A 27,824-nucleotide genomic window follows, 5' to 3' on the forward strand; every position below is an offset into this window, starting at 1 on the left:
TGACCAGCTCTGGCTGCTTTTCCTTATGAGGCAAACCAAATACGAAATGCAGAGGTTTAACTGCATTATGGGAGGGTAACACACCGTAACATCATGAAGTGTACTGGTCCGTAAGCTGCTGCTACCGCAAGTTTTCAGCCTGGAAGTGTCAGATGGGGAACGCCTACACAGAAAAAAAAATAAATAATCTGAATAAAACCCAGTATGTCTGTACATACATGCAGACATGTACACAAACATAGCTTACTGTGGAACTAAGAATATTTTTTTAGGTTTTGGGAGTGGTTTTTTTTTACTCCATACTGAGACAATTGAAAAATGGTTGATTTGGGAAACAGCATAGATTTCTTCATCTTTTTTTTCTCACAAATAATTACTTATTATTATTAAAAAAAAATCCTTACTTATAAATGAAGTACAAATTTCCATTTGAATGTAGAAGAGCCAAATCTCTGACTAATAAATTTATCAATCTTTTAAATTAATTTTAAAAAATGCAAGATTCAGAGGAAGGCCATCACAACATAGCCAATTATTATAGGAGCTTGCATTGTTCTAGACTGTTGCAGCAAAAAGTGAAAAAAGGTTTTTCTTACCATCTTTCAAAATTCCCATCAGGTGGCTGATTGACCACTACCGTAAGTGCACAGCTGGTGCTCATTTCTGCTCCCAGGGTATTACTGAATTGAAGATATCTGCATCTTACTGTGCCATACGACCAGTGGTTTAACCCAGGTGCTCTTAGAGTCAGTTGCAAGACTCCCATCGATTTCATCAGGCACAGGGCAGGCGTTTTGTTTTTACTGCATTTGGTAAGAAGGAATTTACCATCTTTGGGAATCGCTACAGGGCCCATTTACTTTTTCACTAGGCTTTTAAAGACCATTAAAGCAGAGCACAGAGTTTCCCAGGGTTATGGGTTTTACTGATATTTTCAGGAGAACGCCTAGGCTGATAAGGCTGAGAGAGAAGTGTATTTTGATTTTGTTAAGTTATTGTTCTGTCATTGTGATTTTTACAATTGAATTCTACATATTTTGCATTGCTATAAAAGGTAACAAATACATGAAACATTAAGCCATCCTGGAATACGAAACGTGATTCATCACCGAATTGAATTAACCAGCACTCCAGTGGGATACTCCTTTCCTGCCTTCTCCTCTCTCGATGACCTTCAGAAAGAGCTCACAAGAGGTATTTAAATGCCGCTGGATCCCTCCCAAGGCAGCAGGCAGTTTGCACAGACATTGTTTTACCTTGAAACCCTTTTAGGAAAGCTCTGGACTCAAGACTGTGTTGTAGGTGATCTATATAGGGCAAGCATCAATAACGGCTGCTGAACGTTTGCCACCCCACGGTGACTGCAGTACCCCTTTTCTGTTCTAAGCAGAAGGTTCAGCCCTGATTTGTTGCCAGCCCTGCCTCAGGCGAACCTAACAACAGGAGCTAATGTAAGCAACCCTGGCTTTAAGATTTTGCTAACATTATCAGCAGCTGAAGAGAAGCTTCTCCAGCAGGCAATTCAGAGAAGCCAAGTTCCTATCTCACCTGGCAGCAACCTCCTTTTCTCTGTTCTCTGCCTTGGGACACTGGGGAGAAGTCAGTTAAATCAAGATCCTATTTTTCTTCTATTGAGTTTAATTCCTATCACTTTGTCAAGAAATTCGTATCTCACAAACATTTAGCTGATCTGCATAACACGAAGCGAAAGCCTTGTCTTGCCTTGTGCAATGACAAATTCACCCAGCTGTTGTTCATCTGAAGTCTGAACTCTGGCTGCTCAGACTTGCCCATTGAGTTCTCGCTGCATAACACTGTAGTTTCTTGAGGGTCTCTGCAAGGTGCAGTTCCCAACCTTCCACGAGCCTACACCTCCCTCTGGGTGTTGGTGGCTCATACCTGGAAGCAGACCTGTACAACATCTGCCAGTAGTTCTGGAATAGGGGCGTGACACGTGTAACTCCAGTCTACCTATTCCCAAAGCACAGACACAAGGGAAAGAAACACGTGCAAAGCAGAAATCAAGATTCCCCGTCTTCTACTGTCTTTTCTTTGCGTCTGCAACAGATTAAAACAGGATTTTACTTAATTCGTGTCTCTCTCCTCTTTAATTTTCCCAGTTGCAAGTTGCTCCGCACACAAAACCTTAACCTTGTCCTTTAATGACGAACTTACGCTGGAGACTAACAGCTGACAAAGGCATCTCGCTGGATGAAAGGAGTGGGATTTGGTCATATTCTACTGAAGTATTTAAACAGTGTATGACGTTGTTTGAAAGACAGGCAAGGCAAGGAAAGAGACTGCTTTTGTGGCTGGTAAATATCCTTTGTTCAGGAAGTTTTTGTATGGAGAATAATATTAACATTAACAGGATCAAACCATGTTCTATATAAACAGAAATCCTCCTGCCCCTCTCTCTCTCCATTTATGAAAACTTCAAAACACAGAAGGGAGAACTGTCTCAGATCATTCATTTTCATGCCTTAACGAAAATAAGCAGTTGTCTGACATCCTCTTGGCAAACAGTTTAGGATTTGAATCCCTGCATGTACGTTTGCATAGTTAATGACTAATTTCCTCTGCCAGGGAATGAATAGCTTGAAGGCTGATGGACGAGCCGTTTTTAAGGCACATGTACAGCGAGCAGAGCACTGCCAGTACAGCGGTCTTTCGTGACTGATCTCTGCCTTTGAATATCATTGATTATTTCTGTTAGTTTGCTCAAAAGCTTTGTCAACAAGAATTCATCTTCTTCCTCTGCAGGACAGAGCACTGAAAGGAACTGCCTCCCAGCTCAGCAGCCCCCCTCCCGACACTCCCCCCCGTGCTCCCTTTCCCTGGAGCTGCTGCACACCCACGTGCGCGTATCGACAGCAGGGAGGGAATGAGACAGCGTTTTCCAGATCTAAAACCCAGCGCCTAATGAGAAGCTATCCCCTTGCTGCGCAGCTATTAACAAAACTGTCCTATTCATCTTCCCAGATAAAAAAATCCTTTCAGTTAGTCCGCTTCAGAGATTTTGAGCTGGGATATATGAATCTAAAGCAACCCATGCTTAGGAAAATAACGTAATCGTTTCTTGGCCTTTCAAATATTTTTCCAAGGTTTTTGGCTTTATTTTTTTTTTCTTTTAAAAGCACGGATTCTGAATTTAAGTCTATAATTAAGAGCATTGTGGAGTAGGCAGTGAATCAGGGAAGATAAAAAGAACAAACAAGAAAACACAAATCTAATAACTGAAAATTTAATTTCTACAGGTTCTTTCTCCAGAGAGCCACTGACTGGGCTAGCCAGCATGTTTGCTTTCCAAGTACATATAAGCCATTTATCAAATGTATTGTTTGGCACTGTTTACTGTGTGGTCACCCACCTCCTATCCAACCATAGGTGCAGGGCTCTGACTCCAAACAAACAGAAAGGGGCCAAGATGAGATCTGACATCTTACACAGCTTATCCAGTACTGGCATCTGACAGCTTCGATATGGAATGACAAACGGGACATTGAATTCTCAGAGCGGGCAACACTGGAAGGGGTTAAGAGCTGTGTTTGATGGAAATGGTTATAATTACCAGACAAGGCAAGAGTAGCCCTGAAAGTTACCTGCAAGATCCTGGGGCATACCGTGAATGTGGTATAACTTGCAAATTCAACTCTTTCAAGACTAGTTTGAAGTCTGAAGACTAGTTTGAGTAGTTTGAAGAAGTATTCCTCAAAAATAATCGGGGAAAAAGTATTTTCATAAATAAAGGCACAGGCAAAAAAAGCCATTAGACTGGGATCCAAGACTGGAGGAACAATATCTATCACCTGTCCAATTTAGTTGCCAAAATATAGAGTGAGCGAGCTGCATTTTTTTGGCTAGCTGTTCTGAGAACTGCTAGAAGCTTCTGAGAAGTAACAGGGCGGCTCCAAACATCTCCACACTGTTACTGTCACATCACTTACCGATAGGGTTTCAAGTATACTTTTGGAATAACACTTATTTCCAAATCATTTTCCAAGCTATGTTTTAAATTTGATTTACTCGCCCATTCCTTCCATTCTGACAGTGGTAGCCAGCTGCATAAAGTACACCAAGCCTAAACCAGGCAACTGAAAAGAGAATAGGTATCTATTAATATTAGTTGGTGCACAGCTGCCTTTCTCACCTAGAAGGTACCTCCTAGAAGAGACTGACCTCAGAAAGCAATGAGCAAATCGTTACAGCAAATGACCTTGCACATCTGTTTTCCTTGGTTCCAGGCTGAGGAGTTAGCTCAAAAAAAGAGAGGGAAAGTTGTGGTGTATCTTGTTCCTAAACAGGTACACTCTTCACACCTGTTCCTCTACAGATGTTAGAGCAAGAAAACTTACAGCTCAGTTTGCCAATAAATCTAATGTTATGAACCAACCGTATAACCTGAATGTTATTCAGAGACCTCAAATCAGAACCGCTATTAGACAGAAACCTTAACTAGCGTTTAGTAAGTCAAGTCCTTTGAATAATTCATACCTTCCACGTGTTCATGGCAGCATCCTATGCTATCCCCATCACAAGGAAAGAGATGTCAGTTGCCGGCATGCTCTAGATTTTAACATCTTTCATAACTGCTACCAAAAAGTCATGGTAAATTATTAACTTGCAGATGGCTGAGCAATCTGTGCCTCCCAACTGCTGCAATTGTGGGCAGCGTCATTACAAAGGCACAGAGAATGGTTCTCGCACCTGAAGGAGCAGCAGATGTTCTGAGCCAGGAGGATGGCAGAGAAACATTGCCCCACCACTTGGGAAGTATCACAAAGAATAAAGATTAAACAGATGAGTTAAGACTGAGTGGAAAGGTATATGTGGGAAGGCAAGTCCAAAGGGTTTGGAAGGAGGTCACAAGTGGGACAACTTCAGTATCTGTAGCATAAAATCACTTTTCTGCAAGCCACGATCACACAGCAGTTCAGTTTATAAGCCTGTTTGTTTTGTCTTGTGTTTGTTTCAGTTCCTTCCTGATAATTAGTCTTATTAAATAAACAAACATAATGCTTAGGTCACATCCAGTTACTTGTAAGAAAGGCACATTTGTATGTGAAACATGGCACATAAAATATTCACACGTTAACATGTATTATAGCAGGATGCACGCAATTCTGAAATAAAAGCAGCAGGAAGGAACAGAGGGAAATTGCCTACTTCTTTCAGTCTTCAGTCCAGAACTTATGATTTCATCTCCCTGGAGAAGTGACTACAACAGCAAGAGCAGGTTTTGCCCTTATAATTATCAAAATCTCTCTCCACCTTGCTCCATGTGCCACTGTTGCTGCCCTAGCACTTAATTGCTCTTACACAGTGGTGTCTGTCACAGGTCAGTAAGTGCATTTCTGCATCTTTCTAGGTTCTTCCAGTAAGCATAAACGAGGGGCAGTCAAAAGGAGAGGGGTGCAGATCCAACCAGTGATAATGAGATGCAAATTCACAGCCTTTAATAACAAGGCCTTCCAAAATCCTAGAAAGATTTTACCCTCTATTTTTCAGCTGGCACTGGAATGACTCCAGAAAAGCTTTACATTTAATGCACTGAACTTCAGGATGTGCATCTCATCATTCAAACGGACATAATCTAGCAGGTCTGCACCAACATTCCCACCTGTTTTGTCAGCGGGGCATAATTCTCCTTCGTTTTCTTCTCAAAAATGCCAGAGAGCTCATCACCCTGCAAGACAGTAAGGAAAGAAAAAGTTTATGATAGCAACAAAACTAAAAGAAGCACCATCAAGTCTAAAAGCAGCACCATCAAGTAAAGCAAAACCAGTAAGAAAACTACATCCTACTTCCACAGCCTTTTTCTTCATTATTATTAGGATTTGGTGATGTAGCTCTTTACAGCAGCTCTTGGCAAATGTTTTTTTGTAATGCTAATTAAAAATATACAAAAAAATTATGTAAGATCCAGAGATGAGAACCCAAATGGAAATTCTTAAAAATGTTCAATAATCCTGAATTCTCAGAAGGACCACTTCATGAGAATCTTCCATGATGGCAACAGAGTACGATTCACAGAGCTACTTTGCAAAAGCCACACAAAAATGGATGTTTGTAAGCTCTTTTTTGCTGTGCATTTACTCCGAATCCCTTAATGCCCATAATTTGTTGTACATACCATGAGTATTCTGCTGCTAAAGCCACGGTATTTCAGCCTTTAAATTGCAGAAAAAATACCCACATGCAGACATTGCAGCAAGCAGGTCTGTGACATTTTTTGGCACCATAACGAAAGTCTGTTACACCACTCAGTATTTTCTTTCCTTTCTTTTCTCTTCCTTTCCTTTAAGCTAACATCCTTTTCCTGTGCCTGAGGGAGAAGGCAGTTGATAAAAGCCAAGTTCCTGTCCACAGATAAGTTTAGAAGGCAGCCAAGCTCAGAAGTTCCTTGAATAAGCTATATTCCTACCACCGTTTTCCCCCCGCCTCTGTTGGAGACGCTAGAGCCCCACACAGGAACCAGACTCACATTGTTCAATAGCCACGGACGTTTCCACAGTAGCTGGGAGGGTCGAAAGCTTTTTCCGCTCTTTGTTAAACTTTTTTCCCCCCCCTTCCTTCTTCCAACTTTCCAGTTAAAGAATGTTGCCGGGGCATTCCTGAATTAATCCAGGCTGTGCTTCAGAGAAGAGAACAAGAGACAGGTGTAACTAGGTGGGAAGAAACCCACAATGCTAGTGAAACTTTTGTTCCTCTGTAATACAATAGGACTGGCAAAGCTGGCCAGACACTCGGACCATCATGGATATCACGATGGTTCAGTGCACAGCTCAAAGCCACAAATTTACGAGACCTCTGTATACCCCCAGAGGACTCCTCTGTCACACGAGGAACAAGGTTATTGGGAGGCAGAAGGGCTCAGGGAGAATATTCAAGATTACCCTTCAAGTGTGACCTCCCCACATCAAGAAGAGAGAGAGGATTTTGAAGCTGCAAGCTCACAGTCTCGAAACGGGTAAGTACCCCAATGTGTCTGTCTTACATGTAACAATAGTGTGATCCTGTCTGGTACCCTTTGTATCCTGTTGACAAATGACCATTTTCAATAGAAGTTTCTCTTTAAAATACATTAGATTTTAGGGATCAGTCTATATCCAAGGAGAGGTTTAAATGTTTTAACTACAGAAACAGAAATTGCTTGTGGAGGATGAAAGCACAGATGGGACTGGCTCTCTACCTAGTCCGAGATGGCAAAACAGGGTTAGGGGTTTGGACACACCTGGCAGATGCAAAGCCTTCCAGTTCTGCTGTAGCACCATAAAACAAATGCTATTTCTGGCAAAGCAGAACTGGAGAAAAAACATTTACTAACTTTTTCTCATCACAAATTAATGCTGATTATTTTTGCTGATCATGGCAACCTTTGCCCATCGTCGGCATGTGCTTGGCTACAGACTCGGGCCTTGGAAATAGAGAGAGAAAGAGAACAGCAGGATGTTAGCAAAATAAAAACAGTGAAGAATAAATATAAGAGAGTAAAGAATAATAAATAAGCATGAAAATGACTACAAATTTAACCCCCACAAAAGGTTTTCATGACCATGAAATGTTTCTCGGGGCAATCTACAGCACAAAAGTAGCCATGCTGAATGGAAAAGGCATGTACTTCACTAGAAAGATTTCTAAACACTATGATTTTTTGTAAGTTTTACAGGGCACATAAGTAGGTCTCTAAATGTTTAAAATAGATGAAAACCAAGCAGGACAGTGAATGAATTTTTTATAGCCCTGATGGATGGGTACTGCAGAGCCCTGTTTGGGAGAGCTGAAACAGCAGCACAGTGAGTGCTGTTCACAGCTCAGTGCTTTAGGATGCCCTGGTATTTTTCCCTTTAAATGCTCTTGAGGAAAGGGAAAAAGGGAGATGGAAAGAGACTACAAAACCTTGCTCATGTCATGCTTCCCTTCCATGCAAACTGTAGTATGCAAAATTGTTTCTACTCTCACCTATGTGTAAAATTAGGGCCTCCCTTCTGCCTGCAGCATGGTGAGTGTACTAAAACCCTGCTGGGCTTCATACCACACCTTCCCACAAATCTGTACCTCCCACCATTAACCTTAAGTAATTTTCTAAAGCCTGTAAGCGTTGACTTCCAGTTGCCTGATGGCTAGTGTTTGATAATGACATGCCCTGTTAATTCACCAACTCCTGGTTAATGCATTTCAGACACCATCAGAGGAAGGAACACAAAGCCTAAGTGGTACTGTGGACTGCCACATTATACTGCAAGGTGGTGGTAATCATTTGATTGCTGGTGAAATGCCAAAAGCATTCTGAAAACTACAAATACTATGCACATTTAGCAGTGTAAAAAAAGTGTATATATGGGTCAGCAAGATGCTGTAATACACTGTCCTAATAGGGATTTCTTCCTTTGCTATGTAACTTTGTTCAGCACTAGCTATTACTCATCCTAATTTCCTCCCAAGAAGATAAATACTTCCTCCTTTTATGGAGACAGTTGCATAATGAGTCAAATCATAGAGTTCTTCCCAATTATAAAGCTATGTTGATGACTACAGGCAATCAAAATCTAGCCTGGCTGTAGCTTTAAGGTGTATGTTCTTTTGCTAGAGCTGTCACATTTATAGCGCACACAAGCCCAGGAAGGTGATCCATCTTACGAAAGAAATCTGGCACTTTGAAAGGAATTATGTCCAAAAGTGAGGTGAAAGAGTGTGAACAAGAAGAGACAGCACAGTTCCCCTTGTAAGCGCATTTGAAATTCTAAAAATTCAAGGAGTTGAAGCAATGTACTTTTTCAGATCCTAAATTTCTCAAATGCATGTCAGGTGCTCATAGCTGGAGTACGCTGCTAAGCATAGACAAGAAGTTGTCATCAATCTGGTATTTCCTCCCTATAAGTGTGACACATACCCTGGAAAAAAACATAGAGGAACTGGGCTTCTACCTCTAAAGCGCAGAGCAAGAAGAAAAGCAGGATTTAATCAGGAATTAAGAGATATAGGGAGATAAAGACATGCCATAAAAAAAGCCCAGGCTCATAAACAAGAATTTTCTACCAAAACTATGTCCCACTTACAGTTTGCTTTTGAAATACAGAAACACTTTGTTTTCAGAACTTGGAAAAAACCCAAACAAAATCAATGGTAACTTTGTCTGTGAGATAAAGTTTTGACTCTCATAACTATCTAACAAAAATGATGTGGGTTTTTTCCAACCTCTTGCTATTTTTCTTGTGTATTAGGAGCAGTGGCTGTTACAAAATAACGGAAGATTTTTCTAAAAAAAATTATAGTATTATTTTTCTTAGTGCAGTTATCTGAATAACTGAGACATCATGACTAATATACCCAGGGCAATTAGTCAGACAGATTCCTCTGGTTTTTGTTTCAACATGTAAGGTGAAATGACTCATTAGATCCCAGCTTGGATATGGTACTTTACTAATGAATTCATCTCACAATAACAGGATTATTCTGACAAGAAAATCAGCAAGAAGACACTCGTCTTTAGGTGACCTTTTTAAAAAGAGATAATAAAGTTGTTCCAACTTTTCTTTAGAGGAAAACCTAGGTAACAGTTTGGTATCTCAGCTGTTTGTATCTGAGCAAACAGCTGAAGCCCTGCGTATTCAAAGCGGACAAGTGCTTGTACATGTTACTTACAAAATCAAAACTATCAAGAGGCCAATTTTCCCAGCGAAATCATCTTTTATTCTTTTCTCCCCAGCAACTGTGCCCTCATATGAGCTGCTTGGTTTGACTTTAGATAGTTTATTCTATGGTTGAGGTAAATGGATCCATGTGTACACAAACTGTCAGCAGAATTAAAAAGGGAAATGAAAGCACGAGTATATGAAGAGACCTGTACTGTGAAACGGCTGGACTATATTAGCATTTGTTTTAGCAATGGAAGATAAAGGGTAAGAACAGTAAAAACAGGTTCTGGATTTCATAAATACTCAATGCATAATACCCAAAATAAATACATTTTCACTCTTCATTTCCTATATAAAACAGATGCCTAATGCAAAACTTCATAGGAAGACTCTGCTGTTACTGGTGGATTTCCTGCGTATGGATACAGGCAGCTAAAATGAGGCTTGAAAAGCTGCCTGGGCTATGACCAGATAAGTGGAAGTTCTACAAGTGACCCAGTAAATATCAAATAAGAGCTTGCATTAGCTCATTCCCTACTCTAATAGTCACCACTATTGGAACCGATTCAAATGCTGTCTGATCACAAGTCATATTGAAAGGGATAATTAAATACATCAATGAGACAATACACCACTGTTGTTAGCCTGACAATCGCTATATGGATGACACACCTGATAGCTCGTGAAAACTTGCCCTGAACTGACAAGCCACCTTGGAGATTTTTCTTTCTTTAGAGCCGCTTGTACCAAACACTTGGTAATGACGCGTGCCTGAGCAAGGCATGGTGCTGAGCCAACCTCAGGGGAGCTGCAGCTGAAGGAGAGGGCCATGTAAGTATACAGCTGCATGCCCTCCCTTAGGTTCTACAATTCAGACCTGGGCAGACAGAACTGGACACGCATGTCCTTCTCCACACAGCTGCATGGGAGCCAGGAACATGGTGACCCAGCCTTTGAAAGGAAAGATTCCCTGACCCCGGGAAGAACATGTTATCTTCTCCATACCCTTGCCATGAACTTACCTCTGTCGATCAGAGATCTATGGAAAGACCTCTACTGTAATTACACTCAGAAGGGCTTATTTTCTCTCCCTATAAACAGGTTTTTCTCAAATCAGGCAATGCACTGAAGCACCATTAGTGGAGCAGTGTACCCCAAGGCTCCTTCCTATCTTTTCTCAGTGCTGAGCAGAACTGCAGCCAGCTGGCCTTAATCTAATCCACGTGCCCACAGCATCAACAACAGTCAGGCTAACAACTCAGGTTTCATGTACTTGCGTTCATATTTAATTAAAAAAAAAAAAAAGATAAATGAAGCATCTAAAAGATGCAATCCCATCACATGCTAGCTCTGACAGCAAAGCCCAAAGCTGCCTGTACCCTCAGTTGGCCTATCCTGTCTGTCAAGCAACACTGTAAACCAGATCACTTAAGCATTCCAGGTTAAAAATAATCCTAGGAAAAAGCAGAGGTTATTTTTAACTTCCTCCCCTCAGTAACCACACAGACAGAGTTGGTCCCCAAACAGAAGGCTAACCCAGTAAGGGAGAAATGGACTGTGGTGATAAAATGGGAAGCAGCAGAGCAACTAAAGCTGGTTTCCCCATCTGTGGCAAAGTCTCACAGAACGTCCCTCTCTCTCCAAAAGTGCAATCATTGCCAAGTAGCCCCTGTTTTGGATTTGCCCTCCAATTGGATAGGTGATTTAGATTTTCTTTTTTCTCTTTAACCCACAAACACACACTCTGCCTGTCATCTATTGGAATTTTTCTTAAAATTACAATGTATCTGAAAAAAAATGAAAAAACAAAAGCAAAAAATTCCCCAGACTCCACTACCTGAACTACAAGTAGGAAAGGCAGAGGTCTTCAGCATAAGTAAATCCTTAATTGCATTAACATATTTCGAGGTTTGGACACACGATTCTGTGAAGTCACCCTTGATTAGAGGAAGGCTTTCTGATGTCAGCCAGGTGTGCTGTTATCTCAATGAAACACTCACCTCTTCCTCTAATTTAGCACCAAGACAGCCACAAAGAAGCAGGACTCTCTTTGTGATTACCCAGGGTGTCAAAATACAGAACAACTATCCTCTGAAGTGCAGACAAGCAGAGGAAACCCCAATCAGTCTTACTCTAAGGAAAGTCAGAACAATGCTCAATCTTAATAGCATATTTTTTTTGTCCGCTTTTACAGGAAAACATCTATTGCTTTAATAAAGACCAGTTTCACACTGACTCATCTATCGCTTCAAAATTAGACAGGGACTTTCTCAAGAAGCCTATGGGATACTGAAATTTCCCAACAAAGGGGCATAGCACATACGCTTAAAATAAAGCGGATTTGGATGAAATGAGCTAAATGTGATCTTCAGCCCCTGATATCCTGCAATCTAGTGGAATGGCCATTGAGTGCTCAACAATAGCTTTTGCAGTGCCAAGTTCATTAACAGAAGCAACAGTTTCCTACCAAAGTTAGGTACGTGGCTCCTTTCAGAACTTTAGGAAATTCTCTGATATTTGGCTCTTGCTGAGCTGCACAGCTGCAGGCGGAATGGCTCTCCATTAGCATGTTTGATGCAAATGACACACAGCTTCACTGCATGCGATGCAGGAGTCATCGAACCCTGTGCCCACAGGATTGTTTTACTTCACTGCTCCTTAGTGTGAGCTGCAGCAATTCATTCTTTCAGCAGGTAACAAGGGACCACATATTTCAGCATAGCCACAGAACCACCATCGGCACTACCACCACGTGGATCCAAAGCCGTCCCACTTGCGCGGGCCAGCACCCCTTGAACGAGTGATTGGTAGCCAGCACTCAGCAAAATTACACGCAGGCCCAAAACGTGATTAGGGCAAACCCTGGTGCACATCACCTGCGCCCGGAGCGGGTGGCACCTGGGAAGCTGGTCTTCCTGTGCATTTTGGACTCGCTGGTATCACCACAGCTGTGCTATCAGGTGGCCACCGGCTGCGATTCCTACTTGAAGACAAGGTCTGACAAAGGAGCGAGCGTGCTGCACTAGGGGTGAACTTGCGTGTGCAGGGATCAAAAGGTTAAATCCAAGTGTAAGCTGCTCTCTGAACAGGCTGTAGAACTTCTGTTACAGGGAGGATAATATAAATGAAGTAATGGCTGTGGATGCTTTGTGAAGAGGAAAAACCTTTTGCATTTATTTCCCTGAAGTAGCAACAGTTGGATTTGGCTCAAACTCAGCCCCCAGACAAGCCTGCTTTTTCTTGAGCTCCTGCTCCCAGTAAGGCTCCAGATTAAGGACTGGATTTTCTCAGAAAGCCTTCACTGCACTAATTTTTTAGGACATTCTGCAGCACAAGTCCCAGCTGATAACAGACTAACTGGCACCACTGTTGGAACAGAAGTGGTCTTCAGGCAGCATTACTCAGGGCTCTGAAGGCTTCCAGCAGTGTCTAGAAATCCACCTGTTTGAAACTACCACTGCCACTCTTTTCAGCCCAGCTTGTTAAGGTAAACTGCAAATCAATCAGACTGCTTAAAACCCCGTGACAACCAGGGTGGTTCATGGGACGAGTCACAGGAAGATCCCAGAGCCTGCCTGAGAGGGACCTCTACTCATGCTAAGGGAAGGGTGGAGAAATACGAGAGTTTCTGCTGTGAGATTGTAAGACAGGGTTGCTGGTTGCTCAGGAAGAGCTGGAAATTCACTGATAGATCACCAGTGATCACTTGCTGCCCGCTAATTAAAAACACAGTGGCATACATTCCATGCTCCCTCAGAGAGCCAGCACCTTGTTCAACAGCTGAACACCTCCTGCAATAAACAAAAAGATATGTCTGTCTTAAAAATGATGTGCACAGTCCTAGTTTAGATTAATTTAAATGTGGTATTTTACCTCTGTTTTATTGAGGCTGCTTTTTCTTGTCAGTGAGAATTTTGCACTGAGGGAAAAACAGAACATAGATTACTCTACAGTTAAAGCCTCATTCTTGTTTTCTGCTTCAAATGGTATAAATCAAAAGTCATTCTGTAGAAGTCAATAGAAAGTGGCTTGTTTAAATTGGAAGAACATAGTCCTCTCTACTGCAGCCCATTTAAGCAGCAATAATTGCTTATTTGATGCCCTTTGCACAGCATCAATAAGGAAAGTGTTATGGACCTGAAAAGTTTTGCACTCTGTCAGCAGTAGACACAGGAATAGCTGGACAGGAGCTTTCAAGGTAATTACAGAAACTGGATTCCTTCCGAATAGAGACCCAAGGAAACTGATGTGAAGGACAACCCAGTTGTACTAGTATAGCCAAAGGAATAGCAAAACTTATGGAAAAACAATATCCTGAAGCTTTTGTTTAGGCAAAAATTCCACTGACCTAGGAAGTGTCTGAAATTATGCATTGCAGTGCCCATCATGAGAACATGTAACAAAGAAAAATAAAGTATGTAAGTACTTAGCTGACCTGGGGGGCATTCCTCGCACTGACTATCATGCTGCAACTGTTGGCATAGCAGTGTATAGAAAAAAAAGGGACTACCTCATATTCATCTAAGCAGAGTGATAATTACTGCAGACCAGCCATCCCGCTTTATTCTCCTGGTTCAGTGGGTTTTACTTTGTTTGCTATGATATAAGGTGGTCCAGCCAAATCCTGCCATCAGATGTAGAACTGCCTGCATTTTGCTATCATAGAATCAATTAGGTTGGAAAAGACCTTTGAGATCATGAAGTCCAACTGTTCACCCAGCACTGCCAAGTCCATCACCAAACCCTGTCCCTAAGCACTGCATCCATGTGCTTTTTTAAACATCTCCAGCAATGGTGATTCCACCACCTCCCTGGGCAGCCTGTTCCAGTGCTTGACCACCCTTTCTGTGAAGACATTTTTCCTAATACCCAACCTAAACCTCCCCTAACACAACTTGAGGCCAAGGTCCTCTTGTCCTATCGCTTGTTACTTGCGAGAAGAAACCAACACCCACCTGGCCTACAGCCTCCTTTCAGGTAGTCATAGACAGCAATGAGGTCCCTGCTGAGCCCCCCCCAGCCACCCCCCCCATCCCACGGGTGCCCCAGCCCCTTCCCGGCTCTGGACACGCTCCAGCCCCTCTGCGTCCCTCTGGCCGTGCGGGGCCACAGCCGGACACGAGCCTTGAACCTGTGTTTCAGTAAAATCAGAAGGAATATCTAACATAAGAAAAAATAATTTTAAAATCAGTTTTTAGTTTAAAGATCTTAAAGGTTCAAATAAAAAGGAGCTTGAGCTAACCTAGATTTGTTGAATCTTATTTAAATACAGACTTCTTTGTCATCAGATGTATTTAACTGCAGACAGAAGAATACACTTGCCTCAAAATAAGGCAAAAGAGGATAGACACGGGAAGACTTTATTCAATAAGGAGATTAGAATAAAGCCTAGGAAACACACGCATAGTCTATCAAAGAAAATCATTCAGATACTTTGTTTCTGGTTTAAAAAAAGGATTAATATGCTTGGAATGTAAAACAGGAAAAGTAAATGAATAAATGAAACATCTGTAGCCCTGGATTTGCTAGGGTTCCCTCAAGTGTTGCTCCAACTTGCAGTATGAGATAAACTTTACCATTCCCCAGACTGGAGAGAAAGCTCTTCTGCTCTGCTCAGACCAGCAACTTCTTTCTACTCCTCTCTCTCCTTGGCAGCAGAAGCTTGATTCAAGAGCAAACTGTATTAAAGAGAATAAAAGCAGAGGGTGTTAAGTTGGTTATATACTTAGTGAATGAAGCAACGTAACTACAAAGAGGGGGAAAAATGCAGAAGCAGAACACAAAGCTGCTGCATTCAGAAACCAGCTGAATAAAGCGCTGTTCGTGAAAACAGCAGCTCTTTGAAACTTCATAGCCTGATCCAGAGCCACTGGTGCCAGCAGATGAACTCCTGCATGTCTCGCTGAACTTTAGATCAGTCTTTACATTGTTTCACTTAACATTCAAGAATGACATATTTTCCCTCAAGGTTATACAGTTAAGGAGTATTTTTAGTTACAGATAGCAAAGTGTCCTTAAAGGAAGCATTTGACAAGATGTGCAAAAAATACTGCAATAGAAGTTTCCTCTTTGGGCACATGTATCTATATGGCAGCTTATTAAAGATGGGAAAGATATGCCTCATTTACTTATATGATGAAAGAATAAATTTTGGGAAGCTTCACTTAATACTGTGTTTTGATTTTAACCACAGTAACTTTTAGTGGTTTCAAGTTATGTAGCCCTTCATCTCCACAAATAAGCTTTTAAGATCAAGCGAGAAAGAACTAGTGACCAGACACTAAAGAAAAATGGACATAAAGAAATATGCCCACCGTTAAAGGAAGTTGTTATTGAGAGCATACCAAATTCCCCTTTTTTTCATGCTATTCATTCTGCATGCTAATAACTGTCCAAAGTATGCACCAAGCTGGGATCAACCACCAATTCAATTTCTGATAGAACATAACCCCTTTCTACGAGTGAGAAGCCCACCAGAGACCTCCAACACATTAACAGGTTTTGAAAAGGAATCCTCGTGTTTTCCATTATGTGTGTGTGCACATTGACATGTGCTACACAGCTGAAGTACTCAGTCACACGATGCCCCATTCTTGCTCACACACATGTTGATGCATGTAAACATTTGGTTTAGATTCGTGTGGCTTCCATGACTCAAAGGACCTGTTGGAAGCTGTGTATGGTGGGAAAAACAAATCAGCCCAGATGATGATTCATGGGGTGTGGATTGTTTTCGTTAGGAAAGAACAAAACACTAAAGCCAACAAAGCCTATTTTAAAAGGAGGTTTCCACAGTGAATGCAGACTCCTGCCTGGATCTGGCAGGCATCCCATGGGCAGACCTAGCAATGATGCCAGCGAACTCCAACAGCAGCAGCGCCCGGTCACTTATTTCCCCAGAAAAAAAAGCAGAGGATGTGAGGGGGGAAAACCCACTCCCATTTATGGCTTGCTGGGCACATGAGAGAGGACAGCCTAAATACAGGCGCAAATCGGGTCTCTGTTTCAGAGATATTCACCTTAAACCAACCACTGACAAGCAATGCAGCCTTACAAAGCCTGGCAGACTTATGGGCACCTTGGAGACAGACATCAGCCAGGGCACGTGTGTTCGTCTGTGGCTTCAACTGAATTGCCCGGTGACACAAGCAGAGCATTTGACTCTCGAAGATTAATGATTTAATAAGAATTTGAGAATTTGTGTTCTGGTTCAGTCCCACAGGAAACAAGGCTCCCATTGATAAATGGGATAAAATTCTCCCAGTCACTTGCAAAGGCCTTAAAACTACAGCTCATCGAAACAGCTGGTTTGGCTTGAAATCACCACGAAGGCTGCAGCCGCCTGCTTTCCTGTGCAGCCCTCCCAGCGCCACAGGCTCCAGCAGATTCCTGCCCCTGCTTCTAACAGATGAAGAGTTTTGCTTGCATGAGCGTCCGCTGAAATCGTAACCACATTTTCCTTAAAAAACAGGGGAACACAAAAGGCTGTTTATGTCCCAACAAGCCTGGTGAAGTGTTCCCAGCTAGCCCAGGCTGTCTGCCCTTTCCAGCCTGATGCCTCCAACTCCTTTGCAGCTTCTTCCCCTTCTCCTGGCTGCCTGGCCCCTATGGCCACAGCTTCTGCTTTTGGGCAGGACTCAGTTCCCCAATATTTCTGCAACTCTCTCAGACAGGCAAATTTTTTCCATATATGCTGATTATCAGAGATTTGGTTCCTGTGTTCCCACTTAAAAATATACTGCTTAAAGTTCAGTTGTTCCCATTATAGTTATTACTCCTCACTTCTGGTCTTGGATAATGTCACTTCTGATCTTGGATTTTAACCATTGAACTTCAAACAACATGTCTTGACTTTAAACTCTTGAAAAGGAAGAGATTCACCTACACTCTGGGATTAATAGATGCCTATATAATTCTGACATGTAAAATTTACCAGACTAGTACAACTCACTTGTCCTTGCTAGAAGCATAAAGCAAAACCCCAAGAAAACCAAGAAAACAACCCTCACTTTTCCAGCGCTATTTTCCTGCAGATGATAGGAGAAATTATTTCAAAGCTAGTCTAACTAATAAAATGCAACCGGTTACTGTATTATCTTGAAGAAGTAATACTTAGGAAGACATTGATTGTTAATGGAGTTTTTGTCAGATTAAGTTTTCAGAAGCAGTCTGCCTCAACCTGATGAGTCAGTCATTAGGCATCTGAAATGGCAACATGCTGAGAAAGGCAATTTGACATTTAAAGTGACATTAACCTGCAGGTTATCATGGATTGGAAATTTCTCCCGCTAAATGAAAGGACTGGAAATGGAACTATAATGCATCAAAGTTTAGACAATCAACCCTTTTGTAACACACCGAGATAAACATCCCAGATGAAAACAAATGAACTGGGAGTGGAGGGAGAAGCCAGCAAACATTTTCCATTTTCCTCATCATCAAGCTGAAAAAAGAAAAAAAAAAAAAAAAAAAAAAAAAGGAAGGGCCCTCTGCATTTCACTCTTCCTTGGCACTGTTACAAGCAGAGACTTAAGATGACCTACTTCAAATTCCTTTCCCATGTCTGTCTTCCACTAGGAACTGGTGCTCCTTCACGCAGTCCCGGCTGGTAACATACATAGAAGCCTGCATGAAGGAGAAGTACATCATCAATTCCCAACAGCCCTGTCTAAATGGAGCACCAGACTGCCAGAAGATCATGTAAGTATCCTAAATAAAACCACTGAAGAAAACAGAATTTTCTCTGAAGTATCTAAATGATAGTTTCAAAAGTATTTAGTGACACATTTCAAAAAGAACTGAAGCATCAGCTCAGCCTAATACCAAAGTGATGCAGGGTCTGACTTATGCACCTAAGGTGATCAGGCATTTCAGTAACCTGGGAGAACAACTGCCTTTCTAAGCCATCAAGTACAGGACTACACAGTGATTCGGTGATTTTTCAAATCTTCTCACATGCTTGTTCAGACACAAGCAGGGACCACATGTTTTCCATGATTTTCAGGTCACAATACACATGCATAAGTTAAAAAAAATCTCTGCCTGCAGCCATCAGTAAAACCATTTATGTGGCAGGAGTCAGAGATGGGCAACTGGCCAAGTGCTTACTCTTCTTTCAGAAGGACTGGCTGCCCAAGGAGTACTGGTGAAAGCCAGCGGTGTACCTTAAGGTACCAGGGCTGATACATTTTTAATGCTGGGAGACACTGAGGCACAACGCACTTATGAAGTGAAATAATATTTAATACTCACGTATGTTTTCACATCTATGTAGTTACTTGATTGCAAAAATGCTTTTGTTATTTGTTAATACAATTAATTCCTCTTTCTTTGAACAGAAAACAAACTATTTTAGTGGAGTTTTTACAAATTTGTATCTTCCTTGGTACCAGTGACATTTTGGGATGTTTGTTTAAAAATAAAACTTTCTCTACAACTCATCAGAATATGACAGAAGTTGAAGCTCCATCCAAACTTGATTGCAAAGGACTCTATTACAATAAACATTGCAGTTGCATTACTGATAGTTGCATAAATTTGCCATCTGTGACATTTCTCAGACTTGCATCAGATCAGTGTCAACGTACTTGGAAAAACACCTCTACCAAAGAACAATCAAGCGTGAGGCAGAGCACTGGAGCCCTGCTCACTGAATAGTACTTAGATGCTGTCTGCATGTAAGAGTGTGTACACACCTCCTGGTGTAGACAGTAGTCCTGAAAAGCAATCTTATGTAGGGGAAAAAAATAAATCACTGTGGACTGCCTAAATGTTTTACTAAGCAGCAGTGATACAGTTTATGACAAATGTCTTAACTGCATTCTGCATTAGTTGTCTAGGACACACTTGGAACCAAACTGCTGCTAGTCGGAATGATGCCAGCTGACTGTAACTTGCAATCTAATGCCCAGACCCTTACTCCCCAGGTACAGGAAAGCTCTGAAGCCAGTCTATCAAGTGAAACAGAAGGTTTTGAAGTCTTTACAGTGGAAATGCTGCCCTGGATTTATTGGCAAGGACTGTGAACAGCGTGGTAAGGAAAGCCAGGGAACAAGCATGAGAATTAAAGACTAAATGCCAGTCACAGTGGCAAGAAAAAAGTTTGCCTATTTGTTTCTCCTCTTTTTGAGAACTGATGCCTTACTTTCTTTAATCTGCTATGCCCTCAATCACGGATACCCTGAAAGAAGAAGTAGCTGTAATTAGCTGTAATTCTTCTGCTGGTAGCATCTTTGTAATCTTTACACATGGAGAAAGGTATTAATTTGCTGGGGGAGGCGGGGGGGGGGGAGGAGCTGTCAGATGTACAAGTCCATTTAGGAACGTCTAATTCCAGGTAGAAACTGGTGACATCAGAAAGTAACACTAGTACGTGAAATGCCCCTACGGTCAGTTTACAGGATGAAGTCATCTGGCTAGGGAAATCACAACGCATCCAAGTTCAAACAAGGTAGGCAGCGTTCACTCCGCCGCCTGCATTGCTGCCTCCTCTCTGCTTCCCCTGTCTGCACAGACACCGGCTCCTAGAGCGGGGAGCATCTCTACAACACAAGAACAGAGGCCAGGCTGTGACTTCCACGGAAGCTCTAGCAATAGCTTTTTACATAAACTACTACAACTCTTTGCACTGCTGAATAATGGTGAGTGCAGCTACTAGGTCAGAGAGGGGAACATCGCTTAAAAACTGGAGTGTTTCACAGCGTGGGCAGGATTTAGCAAATAATACTCCAAAAGCAGAAAAAGAATTTAAATGAATAAAAATGGATAAAATAGCAATTAATGCAATCAAAACAAAAAAGGCAAACATCTGTGTGAAAATTTTCACACAACGTATGTCTAACTCACCTACAGACTCCACAGATAAAATGGGAATGTCTCTTTTTATCTCTGTAAGGTTTAGCTTTTTTTCCCCCCGCAGATAGCTTTTATTTGTAGATTTATCTCCAGGTGATACCTTGGCCTGACCTTCATTTATAACGTTGGAAAGATATTAGCAAATGCAGTGCTTCTAGTCTAGTCTCTCCTTCGTTATACTCATTGACCAAACGCAAATGCTCCACCTTTATCTCCTCGTTTGTACAGCATCACTCACTGTAGCCGGTGCCAGCAGAATGTTCAGATAACTGTGGAACAAGGAAGAGAAATTTGCAGATCTTTTGATAGGACCCCCCAGAAAAGCAAGCATACGTACATACAGACTTATTTCCTAGGAGCAATAACTCAGCATGAGGTAACACACCACCACCACCGCACAGCGCGAGCATTTATGCAGTTGTACGCCAATGCTGTACCACAAGCAAAGTGAATTCTCCAGACAAGGTGTTCTTTACCCAAAGAAACCTGCAATGCAGAAACCTGCCTCCACATCAGTAATACTAGACATGAAATTGCCCTGCGTTGCTTTGTTAAATTGTAGTAGTTTCTGTCTAAAACATTTTCACAGATGTATTACGTCTCAATTGCAGATGCCAATTTTATTCTGGTGCCAGGAAGTCAAACTGAAGGACAGGAAGAAGAGGAGTTCTCAAACCACAGTATGTGCTTGAGGTTACTTTGCTTGCCACTCTTTTACCTCTCAGCCACTGACGAGAGAGAGAGATGGATTTTTTAGCTGCAATTTTACAATGATAAGCTATGGACAATATCTCTAGTGAAAGCATTATTTGGGAAAGCTTGTATACAACTACATTTATTGGCATGAATGAGGGCTTTTGCTGTATCACTACATGAATGCTCTAGACAAAGCATGCAAAAGTTTCAAAGTTGGTCTGGTCATCAGTGATACCCAGTGAGAATGCCAGCTGGTACAGAGCATTAAACTTCAATGGCATGCAAGTTTAACCCTTTGCTCTACTAAGAGGATTCACAGGAAAGCATACCATGCTTAGAAGTCTACCAGAAAAACAATCCACTCAAAATCCTATTTCAGAGCAGCTACCCAGTAGCTTTTTTATTATGAGGTACCATAGATTTGTACCTCAGGCACTCCAAGTATCCAAAAAGGACCTTTCCTTACCTTCTGGGAAACGGTGTGGCTTGCAGTGCTATGAAGTATCTTCTAGCAATTGGCTTTAGGGCAGTACTGCAGCTCTGAAAGAGTTGTCTTTATATTATGCTCTCAACACCGAATGAATAAGCAGTTTCTTTACATGACTTAAGTTTATAAAACATTAGATTTAAAAGTCAAAGGTAACTCTGGGGGGCGAAAGGCCCCCAGGATGGCACAGTTGGGATATACCACTTTCTGCAGCTCTCAGCTATGACACTGGCACTCTATGCTTAATGTGTATGCTTAGTGGAACTTCTCAATTGCTCTTTCATCTTCTCCTTTTATTTTGGGTTGGTAAACCTTGCTACCCTTTAAGTCAATGGCTTGGAAAGGAGTCATTATTCCAGAATATTTTTGTGGCATGGGGAGATTTTAAGTGAAGAGCATTTTACTGCCATCATGGCTACTGTGGCTGAAGTTCCTTCTGTTAATATTTAAATATATTTGGTTTTCATCACTGTTGAAAAAACTCTTTGCAAGGAAACCATGAGTTAAGGTGCTATAAAACAACAAACCTCCTGTCAGTGCAAAATTTTCAGAGCAAAAAGCACACAGGTGTTCTCGGAGATCTTGTAGGAATACCTGTCACCTGGTCGCTGCACTCCATTGCATGATTTTGTTTTTTTAATCTTGTGATTAGTGTCAACATCAGTGGAATCAAGAGAAATGTTGGAAGTCATTCAAAATCATGAGGCTTTACTGGATGATCTTCAAAGTGATATTCATCAAGCAGTCAGCAACTTAGGTGACTTACAGAGAATATTTGAAAACAACGGTACAAGCATGATGTTAGAAGTGAACCAGAGCAATTCAGGTGAGAGGTCTGACCCAGAATTATCAGCCTGCCAATAGGCCCTGTACAACCACGCAGATCAGAAAGAAAACTTGAAAACAGAAATACCCTGATAGTCCTTGGTCTGCTGGTTGCTTCTAAAGAGAGAAAAAAATACGGCTGCAATTCCAATACAAATGAATGAACCTAATTAAAGAGTAACTTGAAAAGGGAAATGCAATGGAAGGCAGATTCCTTTGTACTTTTCAGAATATGCCTTAACAACAGAATAAAGAGGTTGCTCATACTTAAAATCTGTTAGCTTACTATTCTGCTTCTATGGCTTCTTCTCTTCCATGGGGATGTAGAGTTTAGATTTGGGTTTTGTTCTTTTTTCATACTCATGCCGTATACTCCGAGGGGAGGAATACTGGACTGGTGTATGTAAAAAACCTGATAACATTCAACCCATTCCTGGAACATTATTCCCACCATATACAGGAGTGGGAAAAAAACAAGGCTACTGAATTTGAGCTACTAATGTGAGCCACTGTCTCACAAAAAACATGTTCTAATCATCAGAAAATGGTTTGGGTTGGAAGGGACCTTAATCATCATCTAGCTCCAAGCCCCCTGCCACGGGCAGGGACACCTTCCGCCAGAGCAGGTTGCCCAAAGGCCCGTCCAGCCCGGCCTTGAGCGCTGCCAGGGATACAAACTGTTGTCCTCAGTGAACTTGCAGGCATTCAAGTTTGAACATTAAAGACAGAAATCAAACCTTATTAAAACTCCTACCTAGTACAGAGATACTTCACAGATTTTTCAAGTGACTTGGTTCTGGTTTACTTATTCAGCTGTTAAGATGCTGTATAACTTTGTGAAGTAGAAGCATCAGAACAAGAACAACATTATGAGACAGCCAAATAAGCAGGAGCCTACCAGCTAAGAACTGTTGTGAAAACGGGCAGTTATAGCCACTTACAAAACTGCTTGTCCAGGGGGCTTCAAAATGCAGTATTTTTTATGACTTACAGGGCTGTCAATACATATTTAAGTTATTGCCTGCAGACTCAAAGACACAATGTGCTTCACAGTAACCTTGATTTAAAATTAGGCTATTTTTGCAATTGTCAAAATTTATCATGCGGTCAGATTCTGGGGAGTAATATGGCAGTTACTATAGAAAAATACATACTTGACTTACTCTGGCAACACCAAGATGTGTTCCGAAAGCAGAATTTAAATTTAATGAAATTTATTTTTTTTCAACGGTGTTAACAGATCTACAGGAAAGGCTTCTGCAGCAAGTTTTGTTTCCCCACGTGGAGAATTTTCTAAGGAAACATTTTAACCCAATGTGGGCAAGCTTCAACAGAAGCTTACAGAACCTCTCGACCATGGTAAGAAACCTGTCCCATGACGTGCAAGTCAACAAGAAAAGCATAGAAAGATTCCAAGAGAGCACTGTGCCCAAGAAGGAATTCCAGGAGCTGGGAACTAAGTTTGAATCAAAAGTCCAAGAAAACATCGTGAAAGTCGATCAGTTGAAAAGAGATATAGAGAACCAATTGCAAATGCAGCAGGCCAGTACCCACTATAATCTCACCACGATCAAGGCAGATACTGACGCAAAGCTCAAGAAGTTTCATAAGATACAGCAGTCTCATTTTGTATCTTTGAACAACAGCATAGCAAATGTGAAACAAGAACAAAACAATCTTGAAAATAAATTTGAGATTTTGAAAAAAAATTTAACGGAACTCTCCTCGCATCATGGTCCCAAAGATGAAAATACCCATTTAACCATCAGACAAATAAACGACATTCTGACAGGGCATGCAAAGCAGCTTAAAGAACTTTACATGGAGTCAGATGTGGCCTTTCAGAACATTGCAGTTTTAGAGAGATGGTTTAAAGAGTTAAAAAAAAATATCTCAAAGTATAGGCCAGAAGATCTTACAATAACTTTAATGGAGAAATCACTTATTATGGAAGAAAACAAAGCAGCAATGGAAAGGCAGATAGCAGAGCTCAACTATACTCTCTCAAATCTTCGGGAAAACTATTCAGATCTGTTGAGGTACATGGAGGAATGTAATTGCCAGAGATTATCTTCTGACACTGACGTACTGGAGGAAGATTTAAAGAATATCACTTATTCCCTTGAAGGCACCCAATCAAACTTAAAGGATATGAAGCAATTAGAGTCAGTATTCAGAGATCTCTTGAGGAATGAAATTGAAGAGCTCTCCTCAGCTTTTCCATCTATCCATCAGTCCCTTAATCTCCGTCAAGAAGAAAACAGACAGCTTCAGTCGCAAGTCACGGCTTTTTCAGAAGACATAGGCTTCTTGAAGAAGAAAGACGAAGAAATTCATCAACACATCAAATTTCTCAACAGTTCTTTTGGCTCACTTTTAGAAGATGCCATGCGGCACGAAGCAGCACTGGAGGCTTTACTGGGAGAAGAATTTATGGAAGTCTTGTTTGAAGAAGATCCTAGTATCCTAATATCATCAGTATTTCAGCTGCAAGAATCTCTCAGACACATCTCAGATAAACTCCAAGAACAAAATGTGACTTTAGAATCTCTTATAAAGAGTTTTCACCTGTTGGAGAGAGGTCAACAGAAAAAACACGATGCTCGTACATCTCCCATGCATCCCAAAGAAGAAATGCAAACATCCTCCACTCCAGATGAAGCTAGTAGTCAACGCAGCATCGTAGAACATATGGAACCTAACTATGAAGCTGCCAAAGATGACTTGGATAGCTCAGCTTATCATGATATCATGACTCTGAAGAATGATATCAAACACCTGAGCCTGGCAATCAAGAGGCATGAATCCAGAAATGACATGAATCTCTGCTGCAATCATACAATAGCAAATGTAATTGAGCCACTCAACATTTCTGTGGAAATTCTCTCAGCAGACTTCGCAACCATCAAGCAGAAGCTGGAGGAACATCTGCTAATTTTTAAAAAACTATTTGGAAGCAACGAAGAATTAGTTGCCTCAAATGTAAGTCTGGATGTTACAAAGATTCAGTCAATGCTGACCAGAAAGGGGAGAAGGCAACAGAAAGGTCAAGGCAAGCAAAGAGACAAGAAAAAGCCTGAGAAGCACAGAGAAAATACCCAACTGATAAGTGGAAGAAATACAGTGCAGACAGAGCTTTTGGAAAAAGGTGTGTTCTTTTCTTTTACTTGTTCATGTGCAGGTCTGGTTTCTTTCTGGGCCCTGCTCCAAGTTTCACACACAGAGCGTATTAGCTGTGAGACCTGTCAGGTATCTTGTGGGATGCTGGAAGGAGAAATGCTGACGTTATTTACATCCTCCCCCCTCCATCAAAATCAGCAGTTCCAAGTGAGAACCAAGTCGATGCACTGCTGCACTTTGCTTGAGGCCAATAAAATTACACCCATTATAGCTGCTGGGAAATTGGCCTTGAACTAATTGAGCTTCAGATGTTTAGAACACAAATTTTGTTTGTAGATGCTCATGTTAATACAGTAGCAGTTTTCTCTTTTGAAGCTGACAGGGGGTGCTAGGCTTCCCGGTCTTGACTTCTCCTCTGTTACTTGAGTCTGGAAGGAGCATACTCAAAGCCCCAAATCTTTTCTAACGCAGACAGATACATTACATGAACTGCTATAATTTGCACCAGTGGAACAGGGAGGACCTGCCAGAGTGAACACTCTCTCTTACAGCTAAGCTTCAGAGACAAGTTTTCAGCTCATACTTCACTGTGACTGGCCGTTTCCCCTTCCCACTAAACATGTGGCCATAAGCACCTGCCTGGTAATTACAGCCATCGCAGTTTTAGCATTGGGTTTTATGATTGTAGCCACTGTTACAGACAGAGCAAAAACCAGCCCTTTCAGGCATCTGTGCTGCAGAACTGCAGTTAAGACTGAATAAGCAGAGAATGTATTTCAAACTAATTTATTTTTAAGACAGCAAAAAGTGCTACTTCTCTTTTTCCTGGGTGGTCTCAACTTTATACTTTCCAAGAGCAGTCGTTCAGGTATTTCCAGGGAATCATTTGACCGAATCCCAGGCACATACCCATTTCAAGTCTTTAGCTCTACAAAGAAGCATTCCAGAAATCAGGCCTGATAAGGTGGGACATAAGTTGAAGCCCTGAATCCTGGGAAAAGAAGAATGCTCGCTGCTAAAATCCTGTTCCTCTTTCTTTTTCAGATTCATTGGTGGCATTCCACGTGGGATTCTCAGAAGGAAAGGATAAACAAAAAACTCTGAGGTTTAATGAAACTTACCTCAATTATGGAAACAGCTATTTCCCTGAACATGGCTACTTTAAAGCACCACATAAAGGTGTCTACCTGTTTGTCATCTCTGTGGAGTTTAGTTCGGGACCAGCAGTAGGACAGCTGTCCTTTAGCCGTGGGTACAAAAGAACTCTCTCAAGTAGTCAAAGGAAAGCACCAGATGGAAACACCATGACTACTTTTGCTATGGCAGAAATGGAGAAGGGAGAGAAAGTATGCTTTGAATTGCTGCAGGGCTCCGTAGCAAAACGGAGCCCACCTGGGACAACGATGGGTGGATTCCTACTATTTAAAACTTGAATAGTGACATTTTGTTTTACTGATATCTTTCCATAGATACAATGGATCAATTCACTATTGCTTCATCTGTGATGTATTCAATCCTACTGCATGTGTTTAAACATAGCACTACCCTAGATTTGTCTTCATGCTTCTTTTCTGGAAGTGTTTGGCTTTTGATTAGTTGCTTATGAGCAGCAATGGGATTGTCTTTCAAGTGGTAACCCAATGGTTTGGACTCCAAATGCATCAGTATGCACGTTCCCAAATCTTCCCATTGTGAGAAATTGTACCTAATTAGAAAAACTGTTCTGTGGGACTTTCTTCACTTATAACGTAAATAATTTCCCATTTCCCCTGGCAAAAGAGTATCCTTCCATGGCAAATACCCCCACCACTGGCATGGAAAAGATTTTAGGAAGGACTGTATATATGAACTGTCACATTTTGTAAATAGTAGCTTAAACCCAAGAACTCAGGACAATTTTACCTTTTAGCTCTCTGTGGACCACAGGCACTCACAGTCTGTCTTGTAAACTCCTGCAACTCACTCCAGCGTGTGCACAACATGAACACTGGAAGAGATCGATCGAACCCAGTAAGATGCACCCTATGCTAGTACTTGTAAGCAAGGATCTTAGAAATGGCCTGGTCTTTTTGCTTCTGAGCCTATGTTGTACTTCAACCACACCACAAAAATTTAATAGTAATGTAATATTGTTAAGACAAATTACGTCTACACATTTAGACTTTAGGAAAATGTCTACAACATTCAAAAAATATTGGTGAAAA

At 41.4% G+C, this 27,824-nt stretch overlaps 1 protein-coding gene and 1 long non-coding RNA gene across 3 annotated transcripts; one reads left to right on the forward strand and one right to left on the reverse strand.

Moving 5' to 3' along the window:
• Nucleotides 1–64: 64 nt before the first annotated feature.
• Nucleotides 65–6,302, reverse strand: LOC114011962 (uncharacterized). Its single transcript, XR_003554128.2, has 3 exons — nt 6,134–6,302; nt 5,621–5,686; nt 65–163 (listed from the first exon to the last, which is right to left on the reverse strand). It is a non-coding gene; the product is annotated as an uncharacterized LOC114011962 (long non-coding RNA).
• Nucleotides 6,303–6,516: 214 nt separating this feature from the next.
• Nucleotides 6,517–27,169, forward strand: MMRN2 (multimerin 2). 2 transcript variants are annotated; one of them, XM_005236738.3, is made up of 7 exons: nt 6,517–6,970; nt 18,216–18,338; nt 19,565–19,671; nt 21,104–21,172; nt 22,328–22,501; nt 23,741–25,648; nt 26,665–27,169. In XM_005236738.3, the coding sequence occupies exons 1-7, from the start codon at nt 6,687–6,689 to the stop codon at nt 27,051–27,053; spliced, it is 3,054 nt and encodes a 1,017-aa protein (XP_005236795.1). In that variant the 5' UTR covers nt 6,517–6,686; the 3' UTR covers nt 27,054–27,169. The 2 variants fall into 2 exon arrangements, with proteins under 2 accessions (XP_005236795.1, XP_055676194.1); XM_055820219.1 differs by lacking the exon at nt 22,328–22,501.
• The last annotated feature ends 655 nt before the right edge of the window (nt 27,170–27,824 follow it).

The sequence above is a fragment of the Falco peregrinus genome, chromosome 1, assembly GCF_023634155.1.
Source record: "Falco peregrinus isolate bFalPer1 chromosome 1, bFalPer1.pri, whole genome shotgun sequence".
In the NCBI taxonomy this organism is placed as follows: Eukaryota; Metazoa; Chordata; class Aves; order Falconiformes; family Falconidae; genus Falco; species Falco peregrinus.